The 20890-nt window shown below is 43.8% G+C and overlaps 2 protein-coding genes across 3 annotated transcripts; one reads left to right on the plus strand and one right to left on the minus strand.

The window, feature by feature from the left end:
- The first annotated feature begins 512 nt into the window (after positions 1 to 512).
- OTUD3 (OTU deubiquitinase 3) lies at positions 513 to 9238 on the plus strand. Its single transcript, XM_075191618.1, has 8 exons — positions 513 to 819; positions 2819 to 2967; positions 3039 to 3151; positions 4513 to 4635; positions 5731 to 5847; positions 6235 to 6331; positions 6575 to 6825; positions 7232 to 9238. Exons 1-8 carry the CDS (start codon positions 617 to 619, stop codon positions 7406 to 7408), a joined length of 1230 nt encoding a protein of 409 aa, XP_075047719.1. The 5' UTR covers positions 513 to 616; the 3' UTR covers positions 7409 to 9238.
- Positions 9239 to 9627: 389 nt separating this feature from the next.
- LOC142106594 (phospholipase A2-like) lies at positions 9628 to 15279 on the minus strand. Of its 2 annotated transcripts, XR_012679746.1 has the most exons (6): positions 15187 to 15279; positions 14843 to 14915; positions 14468 to 14615; positions 13870 to 13976; positions 11716 to 12153; positions 9628 to 11558 (listed from the first exon to the last, which is right to left on the minus strand). XR_012679746.1 is itself a non-coding variant. In XM_075189598.1 (5 exons), exons 2-5 carry the CDS (start codon positions 14874 to 14876, stop codon positions 12002 to 12004), a joined length of 441 nt encoding a protein of 146 aa, XP_075045699.1. In that variant the 5' UTR covers positions 14877 to 14915; positions 15187 to 15279; the 3' UTR covers positions 9628 to 12001. The 2 variants fall into 2 exon arrangements, 1 of the variants encoding a protein (XP_075045699.1); XM_075189598.1 differs by having other exon boundaries at positions 9628 to 12153.
- Between the last annotated feature and the right edge of the window lie 5611 nt (positions 15280 to 20890).

A 20890-nucleotide genomic window follows, 5' to 3' on the forward strand; every position in this document is an offset into this window, starting at 1 on the left:
TGCCAAACAGACCAGTATGTACAGTTTGTAATTGTTTATAGTATGTATTGATAGAGAAAAACATAAAAATGGTGAAAAAAGCAAATTGCTGTCCTCTGGACCCTTTTAGAACTAGCCCTGGCTAGTTTGCTTTCCCTAATTAGCCCTGTATATCACAGATACAGATATATATATTCTAATTCCAGATGCATCCTACTGGTTTATGTTATAAAGACCTGGCCCATTTTATAACAATGACTTCACTATATATATATATATATATATATATATATATATATATATGCTGCACCCAGCAGTGATTGGATTAGAGGAATGATCCTGAATAATGTGGCTCAGTGAGATGACAAATGTATGAGGATCATCTAGGTCAGTAATCTTTAGCCCCCCTCCCCTAAACTGTACTGGAACTGTGCATTCTGGGACTTGTAGTCCTGCAACAGCCGGAGAGCCACAGGTTGAATAAGGACAACCTATAAAGATAGAGTAGGCGGGTCTGGTACGTCTTCCTTCACCTCTCTATGGTCACTGCTGGGAGTCACGTGGTCAGCTAATGCCGGAAGTGATTGTTCCGTTGCCCTAGACGCCCGGTACTCCCGGTGCTCCGAGGTTGGGTGACATGTCCAGGAAGCAGAGTGTCCGGTCCCGGCCCGGGAAGAAGGCGGAGGTGGAGCGGAAGAGGGACGAGCGAGCGGCGCGCAGGGCCCTGGTTAAAGAGCGCAGGAATCGGGCGGGAGAAGCCGATGATTTGGAGGAATTCGCCAGTTTCGCGAACCAGCTGCAGGTGCTCGGACTCCGGCTGCGAGAGGTACCGGGAGACGGGTCAGTATCCGGGACTCTGGACGTTAATATCCGCCATGTTATTACACCCAACTGACGCATTGACCGCCATCTTTGTACTCTCATGCTGTCTACCAGCCGCTGGGACCCAGGGTCTGATTAGCGCCATCTTGGTACTCATGCTCTTTGGATGCTATGCTTATACTGGTGCCATATTGGTACTCTCACATTGGACCATCAACTTCTAGTGCCATCTTGGTACTCATCCCATATCATCAAGATTTAAAACTTCAGCACTTTCTAGCACCCAGTTTGGCATACTCTAAGTGTCCCAACAACACCTAGAACAGTGTTCGCTAACCTGTGACACTCCAGGTGTTGTGAAACTACAAGCATACTTGCCAACTCTCCCGGAATGTCCCGGAGACTCCCGCATTTTGCGAGAGTCTCCCGGGTGAGTGTGGCAATCTCCCGAATTCTGCCCACTACACTAGGAAGTGCCCACTTCCTAGTGAAGTGGGCAGAATTAGCTCCCAAACGTAGCGATTGCGTCCCCCCCCCCCCCCTCTGGCAAATGACATGCTTTGCGTCATGACATCACGGGGCGGGTCCAAAATGATGCACATTTTGGAGCCCCGCCCTTGTCACGCCCAACTCCCATTACAGGTTCCCGGAAACCAACTATTCAAAGTTGGCAAGTATGACTACAAGTCGCAGCATTCCCTTCCAACAATAAGCTGCTATATATTGGCAAAGCATGCTGGGACCTGGAGTGTCACAGGTTAGCCAACACTGACCTAGAAAGTCCACTCTGACCAGTGCAAGATTAGAACATTTTACTCATCTGTGTAATAATATTATAATTTATATAGCGCCAATCAGATTATGCAGCGCTGCACAGAAAATATGTGGACATTCACATTAGTACCTGTCTCTTTGGATCTTACTGTCTAAATTCCCTACCACACACAGAGAGAGACTAGTGGCCATTTTTACAGAAGCCAAATTATTAGTATATATTTGGAGCATGTGGAGGAAACCCAGGTGCACACAGAGAGATAATACAGACACCACACAGATAGGGCACTGTTTGGAATTGGATCCATAACCCGCACCCGGGTGAGGCTGTAATGTTAAAAAAAAAAATAGTTGTGCAATAATGATGACCATCACACAATGTACAATTTCTAAAAACACTGACCTGTAGAAAATATTCAATTTTAATTAATTTGAATTTACAAAATCTCATGGTTTGAGGTCAAGGAGCACTGCAGTGTTTTGTCCTCAGTGGTGTGGTTACTGTAGGTGCTCCCTAATGATACATTTTGCTTTCTCCTTAATTAATTTGCATAATCTGATTGGCAGGATTGTGCAACATACACTCAATATTACCACAGGATCCATATCATCATCATCATTTATTTATATAGCGCCACTGATTCCGCAGCGCTGTACAGAGAACTCGCTCACATCAGTCCCTGCCCCATTGGAGCTTACAGTCTAAATTCCCTAACATACACACACAGACAGAGACTATGGTTAATTTTGAAGCAGCCAATTAACCTACTAGTATGTTTTTGGAGTGTGGGAGGAAACCGGAGCACCCTGAGGAAACCCACGCAAACACAGGGAGAACATACAAACTCCACACAGATAGGGCCATGGTCGGGAATTGAACTCATGACCCCAGTGCTGTGAAGCAGAAGTGCTAACCACTGAGCCACTGTGCTGGCCCATATGATCCATATGTATCATCATCTCATCCAGCCCTTTACAGCCAATCCAGTGAGTTTTTGTTGCAGCCACATAATACCTGTGTGTTTACCATGGCATTTACTGGGACATTAATCCTCTGGTTCAGCAGAATTTCTATAACTAACGTCCATTGCTCTAATCCATAGAAATATATAATTCCTTTACTCCGAAAAAAAAGTAATGTGGCACCAAGCAACTCCTAGTAGTGCCGGATGATTCAGGCTTCATGATTCAGCAGTTGCTACTTAATGTACTCTAAAATAAATCTGTGTCTGTCTCTCAATAGGAACTGTCTCTTTAGAGCGCTGGGCGACCAGTTGGAGGGTCATTCTAGAAACCACCTGAAGCTGCGGCAAGAGACGGTCAATTACATGGTGAAACACCGCGAAGACTTTGAGCCCTTTGTGGAGGACGAGGTTCCTTTTGACAGACACGGTGAGAGCCTGGATTATCGGAGCTGGTCATTGACCTGACGGACTGGCGTTTAAATGTCTCTCTCCCCGTAGTTTCTAACCTGGCGCAGTCCGGTACGTTCGCGGGTAACGACGCTATCGTGGCCTTCGCTCGCTGCAGCAACGTGAACGTGGTAATTCACCAGCTCAATAATCCCCTGTGGCAGGTAAGGATTGTGTTTATTAGACGACTTATTGATTCCTTTAATGCTGAATAAAAACTAATTATGTTATAATTAAACAACATGCTCAGAAAATCATTACATTTAGCTATGAATGAACAGCTACATCTGCAAATTAACTTTAAGATCCCAGTAACCTGCTTGTTATAAACTGTCACATTATTGTTATTAGGATTTCTGAATGTCAAATTATTGACCAAACTATACCCCAAAAAACAACTAGCTTCAACGTCATCCCACATTAGTGTTTAACAATATGATCATTTAGAACTAAATATTGCTTTACATCTTAAAAAAATAAAATAAAATACAAATTTATGCAGGGATGCACTGAACTGGTATTTTATGATTGGACTTTTATGAAATCAATTCAATTAAATCGAGCGCTAAACGCAATCCCTGATTTGCATATTCAAATGAAACAGCTGGGCCTATATAATTCCTGTATCTAATTATAGCTTACATAAGCAAAAATTCAGTGTCCTGAGTATTAAAAATACAGGAAAAACAGGATTTGGATGCAGATCTCTGAATCTTGCTTGAAATAACTTGACTGTACATCAAAACTGTTCCTAGATGCATGTATTGAATTAGAAAAAGGGATTTACAATATGATTTATTGCAATATACTTAACAAAAAGCAAGTTTTTCCCAACTGTCTTTGTATATTCCTGGGTGGGAGCAGACATATTGAGATTAAGGGCTAGATTTACTAAACGGCGGGTTTGAAAAATTGGAGATGTTGCCTATAGCAACCAATCAGATTCTAGCTGTCATTTATTTAGTGCATTCTACAAAATGACAGCTAGAATCTGATTGGTTGCTATAGGCAACATCTCCACTTTTCCAAACTCGCCGTTTAGTAAATCTAGCCCTAAGTCTGCTGTAAAAGATCCTTTATAACCACACTCTATACACAGTAATACCAACAGCACCTCCACATTGTGAATCTATATTTGTTGGTTTACAGAAATTAATTCTGTTTGTACAGAAACCGACAAGATAAAATCTTGAATCTGCCTTTGTACTTCCTTGTTCAGTGCATCGTGGGGTAATCACAGCCAGGAAAATTAAATAAGAAAGATGTGTGATAAAACTAGTGACTTGCACAGGAGCAGAATGAGCAGGAGAGGAGATGGTTAACAGCGCTGTAAGGAGCTTTAAGCTTAACAGCGCTGTAAGGAGCTTTAAGCCCTCTCTGGTTTCTGTCTTCCTGGTTCAATCGTTCCCCTCGGCTTGGCCAGCGATCTTCTGTTTGTAGTATTACGCTTTCGATGTTCTGCCAATACAAACATTAGTGGTGCTGCTGGGGAAATATTATGTTTGCTCCACTCTTATCTGTGCAGATCCGAGGCTCCGATAAGTCCAACGTCCGTGAGCTGCACATCGCTTACCGATACGGAGAACACTACGACAGCGTCCGGCGCATAACCGACAACACCGAGACGCCGGCCAATGTGCAGACTGAGGTGAATACGCCGTCCCGGATATACATTAGGTTGTAAACATGATAATGAGCAAGTTCCGCTCTATGGAGAATGTCTCTTAGGAAACATTATTTGGCTTCGATTCTAATATCAAGGAAATTGAGGGATTCCTCTAGGTCACTTTGCTGCCCTGAACATATTTAAAGGACCACTAGACCCCCAAAACTAATATTTTCATCTTCAGGACAGTGTGATAGGATGTTATGCAGGTCATCAACAGGGTCTGCAGTCACTTGAGCTGCTGTGATGTCACTGGTTCTTGCCCTGTTTATTAATCAACCAATCCACTCTGTATTTATCTACTGCAGAGGGGTGAGACAGCATGATGGATATATTAAGTTGTGTATAAACACCCCAGTTAGTTTGAGCAACCCAGGATTATGATTGACAAATAATCTGCAGTTGAAACGTTATTTTATAAAAGATAATTCCGCTTAATATCCCACCGTAAGCATGTGTCCCCATACTGCTACATCCTAGCCCTGAGGGCCCGAAGTTCTCCAGGGCAGAGAGCTGTCATGTAATAGAGAGTGCTATTCAAGAGTTGTCAACTGAATATTTTAAGAACTACACCGTAAATTTATACACTAAATGAGCTGGGAAAATAACCTTGTATTCATTTGGGAACTAGCAGCGTTATTCCACAGCGCTGACCTCACACCCCCCACCCGGAGGAGATTCTAATCTATAAAGGTCAGGGGGGGACAAGGTGAATGTGGGACAATAAAACTGGATTTCAGTGTATTCAGGTTTGCCCAGGAAAATGGGAGAGGGGCCAAAGGAAGTCTATTGATTCTCGCAGCGAAGTGCGATTACACCATTAGAAGTTTAGGGTGAGGAAATAGTATTTGTTGTGTTGAAGTTACTGGTTAATAGAAAAACAGGACAGACGTGAAAAGCGCGCTACACCGTGGCAGAAGATGTCTAAACATTGACCCCAAAATAAAGAGACCTGTGTAGGATAATAATGATTGTGGCTGGCTGGAGGTTGTTTTATAAAGAAAATAAATCATTAAATTATAAAATGTTTAGTTTTTAAAATGTTTTATTCCTAATGGTCCTATTCACCCACTACAGATGCTGTCCAAGGACGAGTCCAATCGGAAGGGCAAGCAGAGGTCCGGCGTGTTGGAGGAGCGGTCCGGGCGGCAGGGGGACGCGGTGCAGAAAGTGCAGAACGCCACTGGCTGCGCGGTAACGGATCAGAGATTTGTGTGATCTCACCAAGACTAATGTACAAATACTCAAACGTTTCAGGAGATGGGGAAATACTTTATTGTATGATTTTGTTATAAGGAACGTGGGATCTTTTAGAACAGGTGGAGTAACAGCTCCCCTAATTCTTTGTGTACCCCTTAACACCTCCATAGCCTCTAATATATGACTTCATGTTTTTTTTCTATGTTATTTTTTCGGGTAGGAGTGCTGGGGTGTTGGTACAGACAAATAATCCCAATTTGTTTAGAACATATATAGAGTTCTCCTGTGGAATTCTGGGGGAACCAATTTAGATAATCTGTTACTAAAAATAATTCTCAGTTATGTATAACACTTTAACGTTACATTCTCTTCCTCTGTTAGGACGTGCAGCTCATTCTGCAGAGCTTGGAAGCTGAGTGCTATGACATCGAGTCGGCCATTCATGTCGTCCTGCAGATCCAGGAATTGAAACAAATCGGTGAGTGTTTCCCTTGTAAATCCGGTGACCTCCAACACCAGCACTCTGGTAAGACGGTTCTGCGGTTGTGTCGCCTCCGGTGACCCCGTTTCGTTATTCCGAAGAAACAATCTTGAGCTGTCTGAGTTAACACTTTTAGTACGTGAGCTCAGGGTGCGTTTTATGGTGGAAAGAAACCTGAATATTTTACCCTGTACTCTGCACATCATAGATCCCGTCATTGTTGTCCTCTATCCTCAACAGCTGACATCAGGGACTGTGCAGACGAGGGAAGTGACTGTCCGTACACACAGGTATCTTTGGACACTTGTGACCATGAAAGGTCAGGAACACATCAGACTCCCGAGAACACAGGGCCCTCCGGCCTGGTATCCACGCAGCAGAGGAACCGCAGCGGACAGGCCAGGCCTGACGTGAATGTTGCTCAATCTGAGGTGGATAGTGCAGATCTGAGGAACGTCCAGGAGGAGAACAGGGACGGTCGCGGCCAGAAGGTAAATGCCTCTGTCCTGGAATATGGCACCATCTAATGGCATATAGAGACATTACTGTAGGTTCTCTATGTAGTGTAATGTAGTCTGATACGTTTTTAATGTAATATTATTTTATATAAGTGGTATAAGCGATAAATAAATAGCATCATTGCGGACTGGAAGCTGCAGTGATGATCTCTCAAGACCTGGCGACCTACAGGTTCTATAATCCTGCTGTATGTACAAAGAGCAGAATATCCAATGGATAACGGAATGCTTTTGCTCTTGGGATGCCAGATAAACATTCCCAGGCATCTGGTAGTGTGCAGTGAGCAACCTATAAATGAGAACTCTTTTCGGACAAGCAGCTGATGCTATCATTCTGTGGAGTTTTACCTAACTGTGTTGTGTTCATTTGATCCTCCAGGTGAGCAATAAGCAGAGGAAAGAGCAACAACGACAGCAGAAGAAGAAACGTCAGGAGGAGAGACACCGGCAGAAGGTCCAGGAACTCCGGAGCAATAACACAGACAATAACCAGGCAGAGGACAGGGACCCCTCGCGTGTAACGGTCATAAAGGCTCTGGCAGCCCTCAATATCTGACGCTTACACGAGCAGATCTCTGTTCTGGGGGATAGTCATCTTGTGTGGATCATATTTCATCTGTGTCATTGCCTCATTCGTCCACCGGGGGCAGATGAGGCCTCTCCCCGTGCCCGCCATCTCTGTCGTCCTCCTCTGAGTAATGTTTGTGGGGGCTGATGGGACATCGTCCAAACATCAGTACATGTACCGCCAGGGGTTGGCTCACCGCCTCTCTCTGGGACTTGTGGTTCCACAACAAAGAACCACATATTGCCTGAACATGGAGAACAGTATATGAAGAGCTTTATATTTGTAAATAAATTTATAACAGTTTATTATTTTTGTTTTGCATGAGCAGAATGTTTAAACTGTAGTAGATCTGTTGCCCCAATGTTACATATTAGGGTTCATTAACTCATCTAACTCGTACATTGTGCTTGCTCCAAAAATATTATATAATACTATTCCAGAGTGATAGCATCACCCAAAAGATCGCAGGTCAGCCCTCACTCACATCATTCATGGACAGAGGAACAGTGAATGTTTTACTGTCTCTCTCCATCTCAGAATAACTTGGGGAAATTTGCAAATCTGCACTTAAACCACAGCAACCAATCAGGAGTTAGCTTTTATCTGACTGGTGCACGTTAGTCGATGGAAGCCAATGTCTGATTGGTTACTATGATGTTAAGCATGCCCCTTTGAGCAGTGTTAGTAAATGCCACTCTCTGAGCAGACTAAGGATGTGGTCAAACCACACAATATAGAGTAAGTTCTGGCGATCCAATGATAGAATTAGATTATGGATGCAGCAAATGTTGCCAAAGTGTTATTGGCAAATAAAAGCTGAATTTGTGGGTTTGATGGGATAAAGGGCAGTGTGTATGATATAGTCGTATAAAAGGGTCCTATACGTTGGGAAACTCTTAGTTGATGCTGCTGATATTAATTCTTTGGAGGTCTCAAATGCCTCGGTTTCTCCCCACTGTTACTAAAGAGCACTTTCCAGCACCGAAGCTCAACCATAGCTGGGTAATTAGAAACTCTGCACTTTAAGGTTTATAGTGAAAGTGGCAGCGGATAGAACACGAGCCGCAGCCAATAGTGTCACAGCCGCACACATCTGCACTTCCAGGTTTATAGTGAAAGTGGCAGCGGATAGAACACGAGCCGCAGCCAATAGTGTCACAGCCGCACACATCTGCACTTCGTAGCACAGTGAATGTTATGGGAAATTACGGGGCTTCCAGTAGTGGAATCTCTCAAGTGCTCTAGATTAGGGACACCTATTAATGAGGGTGAGTTAATTTAAGTGGGTGAACTTTTTAAGGTGTACATGGGACCCAGGACACCGGGACCTTCTGTACAGAACATTTGTGGACTGACTCTGTCGTATGATATTCTCTCGCCCATACCTGACGTCAGGGACCTGATCCTGTGTGAAACTGGATTCATTAGTAATAAGTTTTGCAATGAAAAGTTAATGTTTGAAAAGTTTTGCTGGATCTGTCTGACCCACCCAACATTTTCACTTATTTAAATGTAAAGATAATGATATAAGGGTAAGATTAGCCGTATAGTCTAACCCCAAACACGCATCCTGGCTTCTGAGAAGATCTGATGGGATATACGCCCGTCTCTCACCCAGCAATCGTCACAGACTTGTTTCCACATGAAAGTGAATGCTGGCGTCTGTTTATTATATGTTTCTGGACCTTGGTTTAACCTTGAACATATGAACAGCCCCGTAGACCATGTTAGAACAGAGCTCTGGGCACACATGGGAATAACCTGGTAATTATTACATCGTCTGCCTGTGAAATAAAACAATGTAATCTCTGTTTCACTCACGGACTCCTTTTCTCCTTTCTTATATCTAATAAGTTTCCCTAATCGCTGACGGAGGAGATGTACGAGGGGGCTATTGGATGGGGGCTTCCATGATGGTCTCGGTGGAGTTGTCGTATACACAGAGGAAATACGTTTCTACGAATGGAAAATCCTTAAATGTCTCTTTTTCTACTCTTTGTATTTATTGAGGATTTTTTAGTATAAATTACATTAAAGTACTGTCAGACTTGAGAAGGGAAAGTGGTCAGAATACCAGAGAGGGGCCGGTTGGTAATCACGGGTAAGCTTTGCCAATCTTGGTGCCCGGAGGCTGAGGGGCGGGGAACAAAGATCAGTTTAGAAAAGTGAGAACAAGTGGGTGAGGCAGAATGAATGAGTGATTGAGCTTTGGTGAATGGTTTGATAAACATTCTTTATTACCACCTGTACAATACACGGTTCAACATCATTACATGAATTCCCCGTGTGTTACTCTTAATCACATTTGCAATTTCAAAAGCGATGAATCTACCGATCAATTCACTAAAATGACATTTTCATGACAAAAATAACACTTTTTTTCAGCCTTTCAGGGTAAATACAGAATAATTCACAAAACAGTGTAAATAAATATCTGCTAATATCTAGTTAATAAAGAGAATTTTAAGAATAACGTTTAGAATTCTATAGGGAACGTCCAGGAATCCCACTCAGGACTTTAGCTTTGCAGTAAAGCTCCGCGACAGACACAAGATAGGGAAAATGTTTACATTTGTCACATCTCAACCTTAATCTTATATATATATATATAGTGTGCAAAATGGGAGGAAATAACTGCTCTATACAGAGCTGAGAAGAACAGTGTATTCCCACCATATACCTCTCGGTGTGTCTGCCTCCGCTTCTGGTTTAGTCCAAGTCGTCATCATCATCAGTATTTGCAGCTGCTGTCTATCAGGTCTGCACGAGCCGCATTGGCGGAAACAAGTCTTCACTGTACTCGGTAAACGTTAGATCGCCTGACTCTCCGGGATCATACATAAGGGCATATGTAACTGGATTCTGTAGTGGAGCAAGAGGTGACTGGATCTGATACTGGGGCTGGATGGTGACTGACATAGTACTGGATCTGTGTGGTGACTGGACATAGTACTGGATCTGGGTGGTGACTGGATCTAGTAGTGGATCTGGGTGGTGACTGGACATAGTACTGGATCTGGGTGGTGACTGGATCTAGTAGTGGATCTGGGTGGTGACTGGACATAGTACTGGATCTGGGTGGTGACTGGATCTAGTAGTGGATCTGGGTGGTGACTGGACATAGTACTGGATCTGGGTGGTGACTGGACATAGTACTGGATCTGGGTGGTGACTGGATCTAGTACTGGATGTGTGTGGTGACTGGACATAGTACTGGATGTGTGTGGTGACTGGACATAGTACTGGATCTGGGTGGTGTCTGGATCTAGTACTGGATGTGTGTGGTGACTGGATCTAGTAGTGGATCTGGGTGGTGACTGGACATAGTACTGGATCTGGGTGGTGACTGGATCTAGTACTGGATGTGTGTGGTGACTGGACATAGTACTGGATCTCGGTGACTGGATCTAGTACTAGATCTGCATGGTGACTGGATCTAGTACTGGATCTGGGTGGTGACTGGATCTAGTACTGGATGTGTGTGGTGACTGGATCTAGTACTGGATCTGCATGGTGACTGGATCTAGTACTGGATCTGGGTGGTGACTGGATCTAGTACTGTATCTGGGTGGTGTCTGGATCTAGTACTGGATCTTGGTGGTGACTGGATCTAGTAGTGGATCTGGGTGGTGACTGGATCTAGTACTGGATCTGGGTGGTGACTGGATCTAGTACTGGATGTGTGTGGTGACTGGACATAGTACTGGATCTCGGTGACTGGATCTAGTACTAGATCTGCATGGTGACTGGATCTAGTACTGGATCTGGGTGGTGACTGGATCTAGTACTGGATGTGTGTGGTGACTGGATCTAGTACTGGATCTGCATGGTGACTGGATCTAGTACTGGATCTGGGTGGTGACTGGATCTAGTACTGTATCTGGGTGGTGTCTGGATCTAGTACTGGATCTGGGTGGTGACTGGATCTAGTACTGGATGTGTGTGGTGACTGGACATAGTACTGGATCTCGGTGACTGGATCTAGTACTAGATCTGCATGGTGACTGGATCTAGTACTGGATCTGGGTGGTGACTGGATCTAGTACTGGATGTGTGTGGTGACTGGATCTAGTACTGGATCTGCATGGTGACTGGATCTAGTACTGGATCTGGGTGGTGACTGGATCTAGTACTGTATCTGGGTGGTGTCTGGATCTAGTACTGGATCTTGGTGGTGACTGGATCTAGTAGTGGATCTGGGTGGTGACTGGATCTAGTAGTGGATCTGGGTGGTGACTGGATCTAGTAGTGGATCTGGGTGGTGACTGAAACTAGTACTGGATCTGCATGGTGACTAGATCTAGTACTGGATCTGGGTGGTGACTGGATCTAGTACTGTATCTGGGTGGTGTCTGGATCTAGTACTGGATCTTGGTGGTGACTGGATCTAGTAGTGGATCTGGGTGGTGACTGGATCTAGTACTGGATCTGGGTGGTGACTGAAACTAGTACTGGATCTGCATGGTGACTAGATCTAGTACTGGATCTGGGTGGTGACTGGATAAGGGTGGTGACTGGATCTAGCACTGGATCTGGGTGGTGACTGGATCTTGTGCTAAAGCTTGGGGTGAGGCTGCAACGTCAACAGCCCGGCTTGGATCCCCAACATTTGGTCTTCTTGAAAAAAAAGGTGTTTCCTATGGAATAATTGTCATTGTATCTCTGGAAACAGAGAGCGATCTCCCGGTCACACTCACAGGTCTGTCTGGCGCATCCACCGAGATCCGGATCAACTGTGGGGAAAAAAAAGAAAAACGTATGAGTCGGTTATTTAGATCTTCCAGCGCTCAGAAGGCGCCGAGTCATGTGCTGTACTTAGAGGACATGCTGGACAACGTGAGTAATGACCCCGTATAACGCACTATGAATAGAATATATATATACTTCCTGACACTTGATGAATAGGCCTCTCCGTGTGAAGGCCGTAGGGTTCTTTATCTTTTGATAAACAGTGTTAAATCTGTTAAAAGGTAAATAAAACTCTCCAACCCCGTTACCAGACACATTTTTTCTCACCAAAAATCCTGAAAATCAGTATGTTCTCCATAAACAAATGACAAGTACATTTTAGTTACACATCCCTCACCTGGTCTCTCTTATACAGGTCAGTTTATCTATAGGAAACCCCCGTAGATACCCCGGATTTAGTGCGTACGCATGAGCCGGCATCAACAAATGCGCAGTGTGACCCTGTACTGGCTGGCGATCTGTAAGACTCCTCCTACCGATGCCGGCCCTTAGCGCCAGGGAGCTGAGCATCGCTCGTCTGCCCATAGCTCCAGGGAGCTGAGCATCGCTCGTCTGCCCATAGCTCCAGGGAGCTGAGCATCGCTCGTCTGCCCATAGCTCCAGGGAGCTGAGCATCGCTCGTCTGCCCTTAGCGCCAGGGAGCTGAGCATCGCTCGTCTGCCCATAGCTCCAGGGAGCTGAGCATCGCTCGTCTGCCCATAGCTCCAGGGAGCTGAGCATCGCTCGTCTGCCCTTAGCGCCAGGGAGCTGAGCATCGCTCGTCTGCCCATAGCTCCAGCGAGCTGAGCATCGCTCGTCTGCCCTTAGCGCCAGGGAGCTGAGCATCGCTCGTCTGCCCATAGCTCCAGGGAGCTGAGCATCGCTCGTCTGCCCTTAGCGCCAGGGAGCTGAGCATCGCTCGTCTGCCCATAGCTCCAGGGAGCTGAGCATCGCTCGTCTGCCCATAGCTCCAGGGAGCTGAGCATCGCTCGTCTGCCCTTAGCGCCAGGGAGCTGAGCATCGCTCGTCTGCCCATAGCTCCAGGGAGCTGAGCATCGCTCGTCTGCCCATAGCTCCAGGGAGCTGAGCATCGCTCGTCTGCCCTTAGCGCCAGGGAGCTGAGCATTGCTCGTCTGCCCATAGCGCCAGGGAGCTGAGCATCGCTCGTCTGCCCTTAGCGCCAGGGAGCTGAGCATCGCTCGTCTGCCCATAGCTCCAGGGAGCTGAGCATCGCTCGTCTGCCCTTAGCGCCAGGGAGCTGAGCATCGCTCGTCTGCCCATAGCTCCAGGGAGCTGAGCATCGCTCGTCTGCCCTTAGCGCCAGGGAGCTGAGCATCGCTCGTCTGCCCATAGCTCCAGCGAGCTGAGCATCGCTCGTCTGCCCATAGCTCCAGGGAGCTGAGCATCGCTCGTCTGCCCATAGCTCCAGGGAGCTGAGCATCGCTCGTCTGCCCTGGCGATAATTTATTGATAAATCTGGTGGAAAACTAATTTTCTATCGCAGTGATAAACAATCTCGGTTATCACCCCAGCGCCATAAATTAGACCCTTCGTCTGTGTTGTTATCTGATCCTCTTATTGATCAACGTGTGGTGAGATTTTGTGTTTATAAGATTAATGTAGAATAATAGAGAAGCAGGCGGCATCCTGTATTATCTTTACACACTGATTGTAAGCTCTTGGGTACAGACTCTCCCTAGCACGTGATTGATCAGTATTACCGCATGTAAGGTTCCCGTTCCTGTAGGAGAAGCGATAGGGCACGATGATTGGCTTGCAGCCCATCGTGTACAGATTGTCGTAGCAGCAATCGTGAGTGTGACAGCACCTGGTGGGGGTCAGAGAACGATTTATATTACAACCGCAAAGGAAAATAGAGGATAAAAATACAGAATAATCTAAAGTGCCTTAAATGTGTCGCCCTAAAACACTCTAACCTTCAAAAGGGCCGAACGTTACCCTGAATCTCAGTAATACGATAAAACATTACATTTAATCAATGAAAGAGACACCTGTCTGTAATAACATATCATCAGCATTATAAACAAGTGTTACAGGCTACAACAAACAGCAGGAGGGAACTGGGGGCCACAGACGAAGGCTCGGAGGGCCGCATTCAGCCCCAGGGCCGCTAGTTGTCCATTACAGCATTAGACATACTGAGAAATCTTCCCTGGTGGCAGAAATGGATTAATATGAAAATAAAAGTATTTCGTCACAGAGGAAATAAAGATAAAGATCAGGAGGTAAAACGTCCGTTGTTCTGATCTACGTAATCCAACGAGAGGGTTTCCTCATATCCCAAATTTCTGTACTCACCAGTCAATGTCATCAATGGGCCAATCTCGGCCCCCGGGACCACAGTGACACCCGTAGTACAGATAGGATGTGAATGGTAATCTCCCCGTCACTCTATGTACCATGAACCCAAACTGCATAACGCCACCACGCGACACCGCCACCAACACTAGACAGGGAGAGGAGTGTCAGCTCTTGTGCTCAGTGACTCAGCAAAGGGCAGCAGGAGGATACAGTCCACAGACAGATAAGAACTAAAGCAAGAGACCAGGCAATGAATTTTGTAGGAAGTAAACTCAGTCGTAATCCGAGGAGTATAAATCCACAAACACATTTCTATGTATATAATGTATAACATGTGATATATCCGTGTACTTATTACATTCCTGGACTTACCTGTTCCGAGGAGGAGAAGCAGAATGGACGTCATGTTCCACTAATAACGGGAGATGGACAGTGCTGAGCTTCTCTGCAAGAAAAGGAAACTGTACATTGTTATTCTAGAAGTGTCTGGATCACGGCATATATCCGAAGACCTGCTCATCACAAGTCAACCTCTGTTACATATCGCAGAAAATAATAAAGATAAATTGTAAATATTGATGGTGTATTATTTCACATAGATTCCTGCAACGTCTTAATGCTCTGACACGGAGCAACTCTCCGTCCAATGCAGATATCGCTGTATTGTTATACAGGTAAATGGTGAAACGGACCCCAGAGACAGAATTATTCCTCACCTGAGCACTGTGAGAGATCCTGGCAGCTCATCCCCTGTTCTGGACGGATAATCCTGCAAAGTTATCAGTTTTCAGGTGGGTGGAGTTATCCTAAATGTCACAACTTCTCCCCAGAGTTACTAAACAGTCACTCCCTCTGTGTCCTGTGCTCTGTGAGACGGTCTTTAAACAGTAACATTGTGATGATTACTTTGATAAAACCAGGTAACGTCTCAGAAATGGACTCCGGGGGGTGAATGTATCAAGCTGCGATTTTTTTCAGCGATTTCAAATCACCGTTGATCCAAAGTCGCCGTATGTATTAACCTGCGATTTTGACATTCCAAAATCCAATCTCAGGCGATGTGTGCCGATGTTAAAACACCTATCCCACCGGCGGTTTAGTCAAACTCGCCCGAGATTTAACAGAAATTAAAAAAAGAATGCTGATAGAGATATCTGGACATTCTTAACATCATCATCAACATTTATTTATATAGCGCCAGCAGATTCCATAGCGCTGTACAATTAACATTACTGGAGACACAAGACAAGTTTTAATTACGAGGGTAATCATGATTTCTTGTTTACAGGGGTAAAAATTATTATTAATTATCTTACGGGGGCCAAATTATTTTATGAATAACTTAGTGGACCTAATTTCATTAAAGATTATATGAAAGAGATTTTAAATTTTATTATAGTGGCATAATATTCATTACAGTACGGTATAACCAGTGTTTTTTATGTCATATAACTCACCGGCACCTTTTTTCAACGGATTTTCCAAGTTTAAAAAATAATTTTTGAACATTTGATGTTTGGTCCACGTGGACTTGATTCGCCCTATCGGGCGTAGCAGGTTGGCGGAAAAATCATTAAAACGGTGCATGCGGGCTGCTTGTGTGTCGAGTCCGGTGCATGCGTGCTTCGTCCACGCTGGTTGGGATGGCGCTGCTCGACTTGCGGCGCTGCTCAGCTTGTGATTGGTCGTGTGGTCATGCGCTGAGAGCTTACTGCAGGCGGCGACCGTTTTGTTTCGTTACACAACTGACGTGTGTGTGTACAGTGATTGGCTACGTGATGTGCGTTCTGGCACCTTTTTTCGTGCAAAAAAAGCATAATATAACTGTATATTTTTTTACTGGTGTGGCAACACTTAATATTGCCAGATGGGAATACCATTTAAAGTACATACTTGTGGCACCACAAGTGGCAGCATGCACACCATAGAGTTTCCAATACAAACCAAGGCTAGTGAGGACTTCTGTACTAATTACAAAGTGTCACCCAAATAAAGTGCAGGCCGACTAAGCCCATTAAAAACATGTCTAGACGTAAACCCATCATGCAAAATAGCAAATGTAAATCATGTCACAAACAGATTAAGATGGACGGGACCGGCCAGTATTCAGAATATTATCTCAGTTAGAAAATCACAGTGATCACAAAATAAAGTATCAATGTCAGAAACTAAATGAACTAATATATTATTACAGCATTGTAGCAAGAGACCCACTCAGATGATTGGATAAGTAATAAACTAGTTCTCTGGAATGGTGACCAGCAAGGGCATGCACAGAAAAGTACACATTAGCTAAACAAACAGAGAGAAAGCAAACAATGCAACAAAAGACAAAAGGAGAAAGTGATTTCACTGTCTGAAGATGAATCCGAAACCATTATACCGGACAATGAGCTGGTGGGAAAGTTGCTGGAGTTTATCCGCTATAACAGACGAGCAGCATTGTCAGGAATATAGGAGAACAATGCACATTCTTAGATCACCCTGGGGGACTGGAATCAACAGGATCATTTAATTTTTAGCAAATCTGATATATCATTCAAGAGTCTGTGCATAGAATTATCAGACAAATCACATATCCAACAACACTACAATGTTTTCAGCTGATTATCAGGCCAATCACACAATAAAAAAAAACGTTCAGCCCTATATCACATACCGTATTTTTCGGTCCATAAGACGCACCTGACTATAAGACGTACCTAGTTTTTACAGGAGGAAAACAGGAAAAAAAACATTCTGGCATAAAGTGAAAAATATGTAGATAGTCCTCTTTTCCGGTAAACGGAGAATACTCAGGTGGTGTGCAATGTAGCCAACGTGTATCACCCCACTCAGCGGGGGCTTCCTCAGGGCATGTAATGAAAAAATGACGTATGGCGTGAAGTACACAGGGATCCTCTCACACTACCCTCCGATCCCAGTTTTCTCTGCACTCTCTGACAACCGTCACATTGATATACAGGGGTGTCCCGCCTTATAATGTTGGGTAACGGTGTGTCTGGAGGCACCTCGTAAGAAACATGTCGGTGGAACTGATCTTTATTTCCTTCCTGGAGTATCAAAAATCTTTGGACCCAGAGTACAAGATGCAGCTGAAGTCTTATAGATAAAGATGGCGACTTGGAGACAGACAGCCATTTGTCCTTCAGAGAGTCTTGTTCCGAGACGCAGTCGGATGTGGACGAGGATCTCTGTCGCGGGATTGGCGCCCAGCTGGCACAAATGGGTGACCATTTATTTATTTTTGCAGTATTCGCTCCATAAGACGCACACACTTTCCCCCCCACTTTTTTTGGGGGGGGGGGAAAGTGCGTCTTATGGAGCGAAAAATACAGTAAGTGTTTACACTGAAACAATGAACGATTATCATTCCAAAGCTCATCGTATCCTTTCATTTGATTTTATAAACGGACTAAAAATCTTGTTCAGCGATGGAACATGCTGGTAGGTTAATTGGCTGCTATCAAATTCACCCTAGTCTGTGTCTGTGTGTATGTAAATTTAGACTGTAAGCCCCAATGGGGCAGGGACTGATGTGAGTTCTCTGTACAGCGCTGCGGAATTAGTGGCGATATATAAATAACTGGTGATGATGATGATGATGGAACGATGTCGTCCCAATCCTGAAGTATGTAAGCACTCAGGACCAGCAGTGTCTATAGATCTCTATGGAGTGTGCAGAGTCAGGATCTTTTCAGCCGATGGTTATGACAGATGAAGATCACAGATCTGAAGGTAAAGCGTGTAAAACGTATATAGTGTGTACACAGGAATCGGCTGCTGATCAGGACTTTTTTTTTTCCAGTCGTTGGTAAAATTGTTACAGATGTCGCATTGAGAGAAATTTCCTGTAACGTGCACCCAGCCCAATTTAATTTAAGCTGTTTGGTTTCATCAGCTTAACTCTGCAAAATACTAATTCTTTTTATCTGTGCTGATGATATGTATATTTTAATGTCACGTTGGAGGGCTGGACAAAAAAATCTCAGATAAATGTACATCTACAAGACCCCAGAACGGATCAGGTATTCATTAAATAAACAACAACAAATGATTGATTTTATTTCTGAAGATTATTTTTTTTTATGTTGTTCTAGGGTGAAGTTTTCCCCTGAAGATGGATTATTTGGTAAGAAATATACATATAGGCACAGAAACGGATACAACTGCCATTGTACAACTAAAAAGCAAAGTACGAAATGTATCCAAGGCCCTATTTCGGGTGGAAACGGGTGTTTTTGATGGTGATAGCGCTTTTTGCTTAGCCCTATATATGTAGGTGGGTACTACAAGTGATAATCACGCAAAATCCTTTTATCTTCTGTCTTATAAACACTCGGGATGGCATTAACAGAAACTCTGGGCTGAAAAAAAAATATTTATTAATGGAATTGTTTTTTAAATGAATAATTTTATGGTCCTAAATATTATTTTCTTTAGGAAAAGGACAGATATAATGTAACTTATATATTGTATATACCATATAATTCTAAAAAAAATTAAAATAGTTTTTATGTATTTATTCATTTGTGCTTACAGTAGAAATTTGTGAACCGAGTGTCCCATTTTACGCATGCGCTGGGCCTCCGCACGCGCTCAGTGACGCTCCAGACAAACGTAACAAATTATCGTTCAGATACCAACCTGATAAAACAATATTACATCCTCGAGATTTTTTCTCGATCGTTTTTTTTTTACCGTTGCGATAAGTATTTATTCAAGAACAGACTCCAAAGTTCCAAACATTCAGTCTCTCTGTCCCCATCTTCATACATACCTTACAACATTGCTGATGGAAACGTTGGGACAAATTAGGTAGCACCGTGATTTGCTCTACTAAACCCCATTATATATATATATATATATATATATATATATATATGGTAAGTGACTGGAATGTGATAGTGTTACAATGTAGCAGTAGTAGAAGTGACGGTAAGACATACCCAATATAACTCAAACTTCCACCACTGTGCGTGTATATCTATATATATATATATGCTTTTGAAAATGAAAATTTGTTATTAATTTTTGGGAATGAGCTGTAGGCTTGAAGCCATTGGCAATTGAGAAAATGTATGGGCCCACATTCAATTTTTTTTTTTTGCAGCCTCATCCCCCGGAAAAGTGGTGCAGAAGATAGCAAAGATGGCACAGTGCCAGGGACGAACCCTTAAAACCTGGGACAGACACAGTTGCCAGCTGTGGATGAGGGGTGCAGTTCCAAAAGTAAACACTTGATGGCCCCAGTGTTTCAATGAAAGGAGAAAACAAATGCACAAGAACCTAATGGGTGTACTTATTAAAATGCCCTTGCTCCGGGCGCCATGGCTCCTAGCTACACATCTGGCTATAGGCGAAAACCTCCACTTTTCCCTTTTAGGAGTTATAGGTGACAGTATGCATTCAGAATCTGCTGTTTAGTGCAATTTGTACTATAAAAAATTAAAAGCGCACATTGTCCATAGGTCGCTGGTAACTGGTATTTTTTCTCCTTGTCTAGTGCTGATGAGACTTTAGATACTCTGGGTGCAGTGGTTTCGAAGTGGAAATTTAATTTATTTATTAATTTATTTTAAAATAACCTTTACATAAACAAAACATTCACCAAAACCCCTCGTTCATCACTAGATATAAAATAAAATATTTTTTTTCCTGTCTATTGAAATATCATGGGAATTCTTATAATCCAATGGGAAAACAATGTAAAATATAATACGCATAGATTAACTAGGAGCTAAGAGTCACAGTGTCAAACGATTGTGTCCTGAATTTCCTGGGAGTGTCATTAACGGCTCAGCCAATCACAAGCGGTTCACAATTCCAATGTACAGTTGTGCTTTAATCCCGGTGTCCCTGAATTTTTTTCCTACCCAAAGGTTGGCCAGCAGATTCAACAGAAATCAGTTCATTCTACCTGAGTAAGAATAACGGATACAATGTATTAAAATTTCTCCAATGCAAGCACAAAAGGAGGGATTGTATGGTAAATTGTATCACATTTTCGGACATTAAACCATACTTGCCAACTATTGCTCGTTGGCTTCAGGGAGATCCCTGGGGAGGTGGGTGTGCGGGGGCGGAGCTAGACGAATCACATCATTTTTGGCCCCGCCCCCAAACGGTTGTCACAGGGGTTAAGATGACGCAATATTTGCGTCATTAAGCCCCACCCCCACCACTTATCCATTGCGGGAGCGAGAACCGGGAGGTTGCCCTGCTCTCCCAGAAATGTGAGAGTATCCCGGACTTTCTGGGAGAGTAGGCAACTATGCGTTAAAGAAAAGCAACTAATGAATCTCTAGAGACTGAAGTGTCTTTTACATTTCTGTCTCCATTACTGAAGTCATGTTGTCTTACCTGTCAGTCTTTGATTAAATCTTGGTCTCCATTAAAATGGCCACCTCCATAGGCATC

Source organism: Mixophyes fleayi, chromosome 11, assembly GCF_038048845.1.
Source record: "Mixophyes fleayi isolate aMixFle1 chromosome 11, aMixFle1.hap1, whole genome shotgun sequence".
NCBI lineage: Eukaryota > Metazoa > Chordata > Amphibia > Anura > Limnodynastidae > Mixophyes > Mixophyes fleayi.

Excerpts from the sequence above, each read along its gene's own strand:
- OTUD3 (XM_075191618.1), top strand. The coding sequence starts at position 617 with ATGTCCAGGAAGCAGAGTGTCCGGTCCCGGCCCGGGAAGAAGGCGGAG. Across the intron at positions 820-2,818 it reads CGAGAGGTACCGGGAGACGG|GAACTGTCTCTTTAGAGCGC; the intron begins GTCAGTATCCGG and ends GTCTCTCAATAG. Across the intron at positions 6,826-7,231 it reads GGGACGGTCGCGGCCAGAAG|GTGAGCAATAAGCAGAGGAA; the intron begins GTAAATGCCTCT and ends TTGATCCTCCAG.
- LOC142106594 (XM_075189598.1), bottom strand. The coding sequence starts at position 14,876 with ATGACGTCCATTCTGCTTCTCCTCCTCGGAACAG. Across the intron at positions 13,977-14,467 it reads CCCATTGATGACATTGACTG|GTGCTGTCACACTCACGATT; the intron begins GTGAGTACAGAA and ends GACCCCCACCAG. Across the intron at positions 12,154-13,869 it reads GAACGGGAACCTTACATGCG|TTGATCCGGATCTCGGTGGA; the intron begins GTAATACTGATC and ends TTTTCCCCACAG.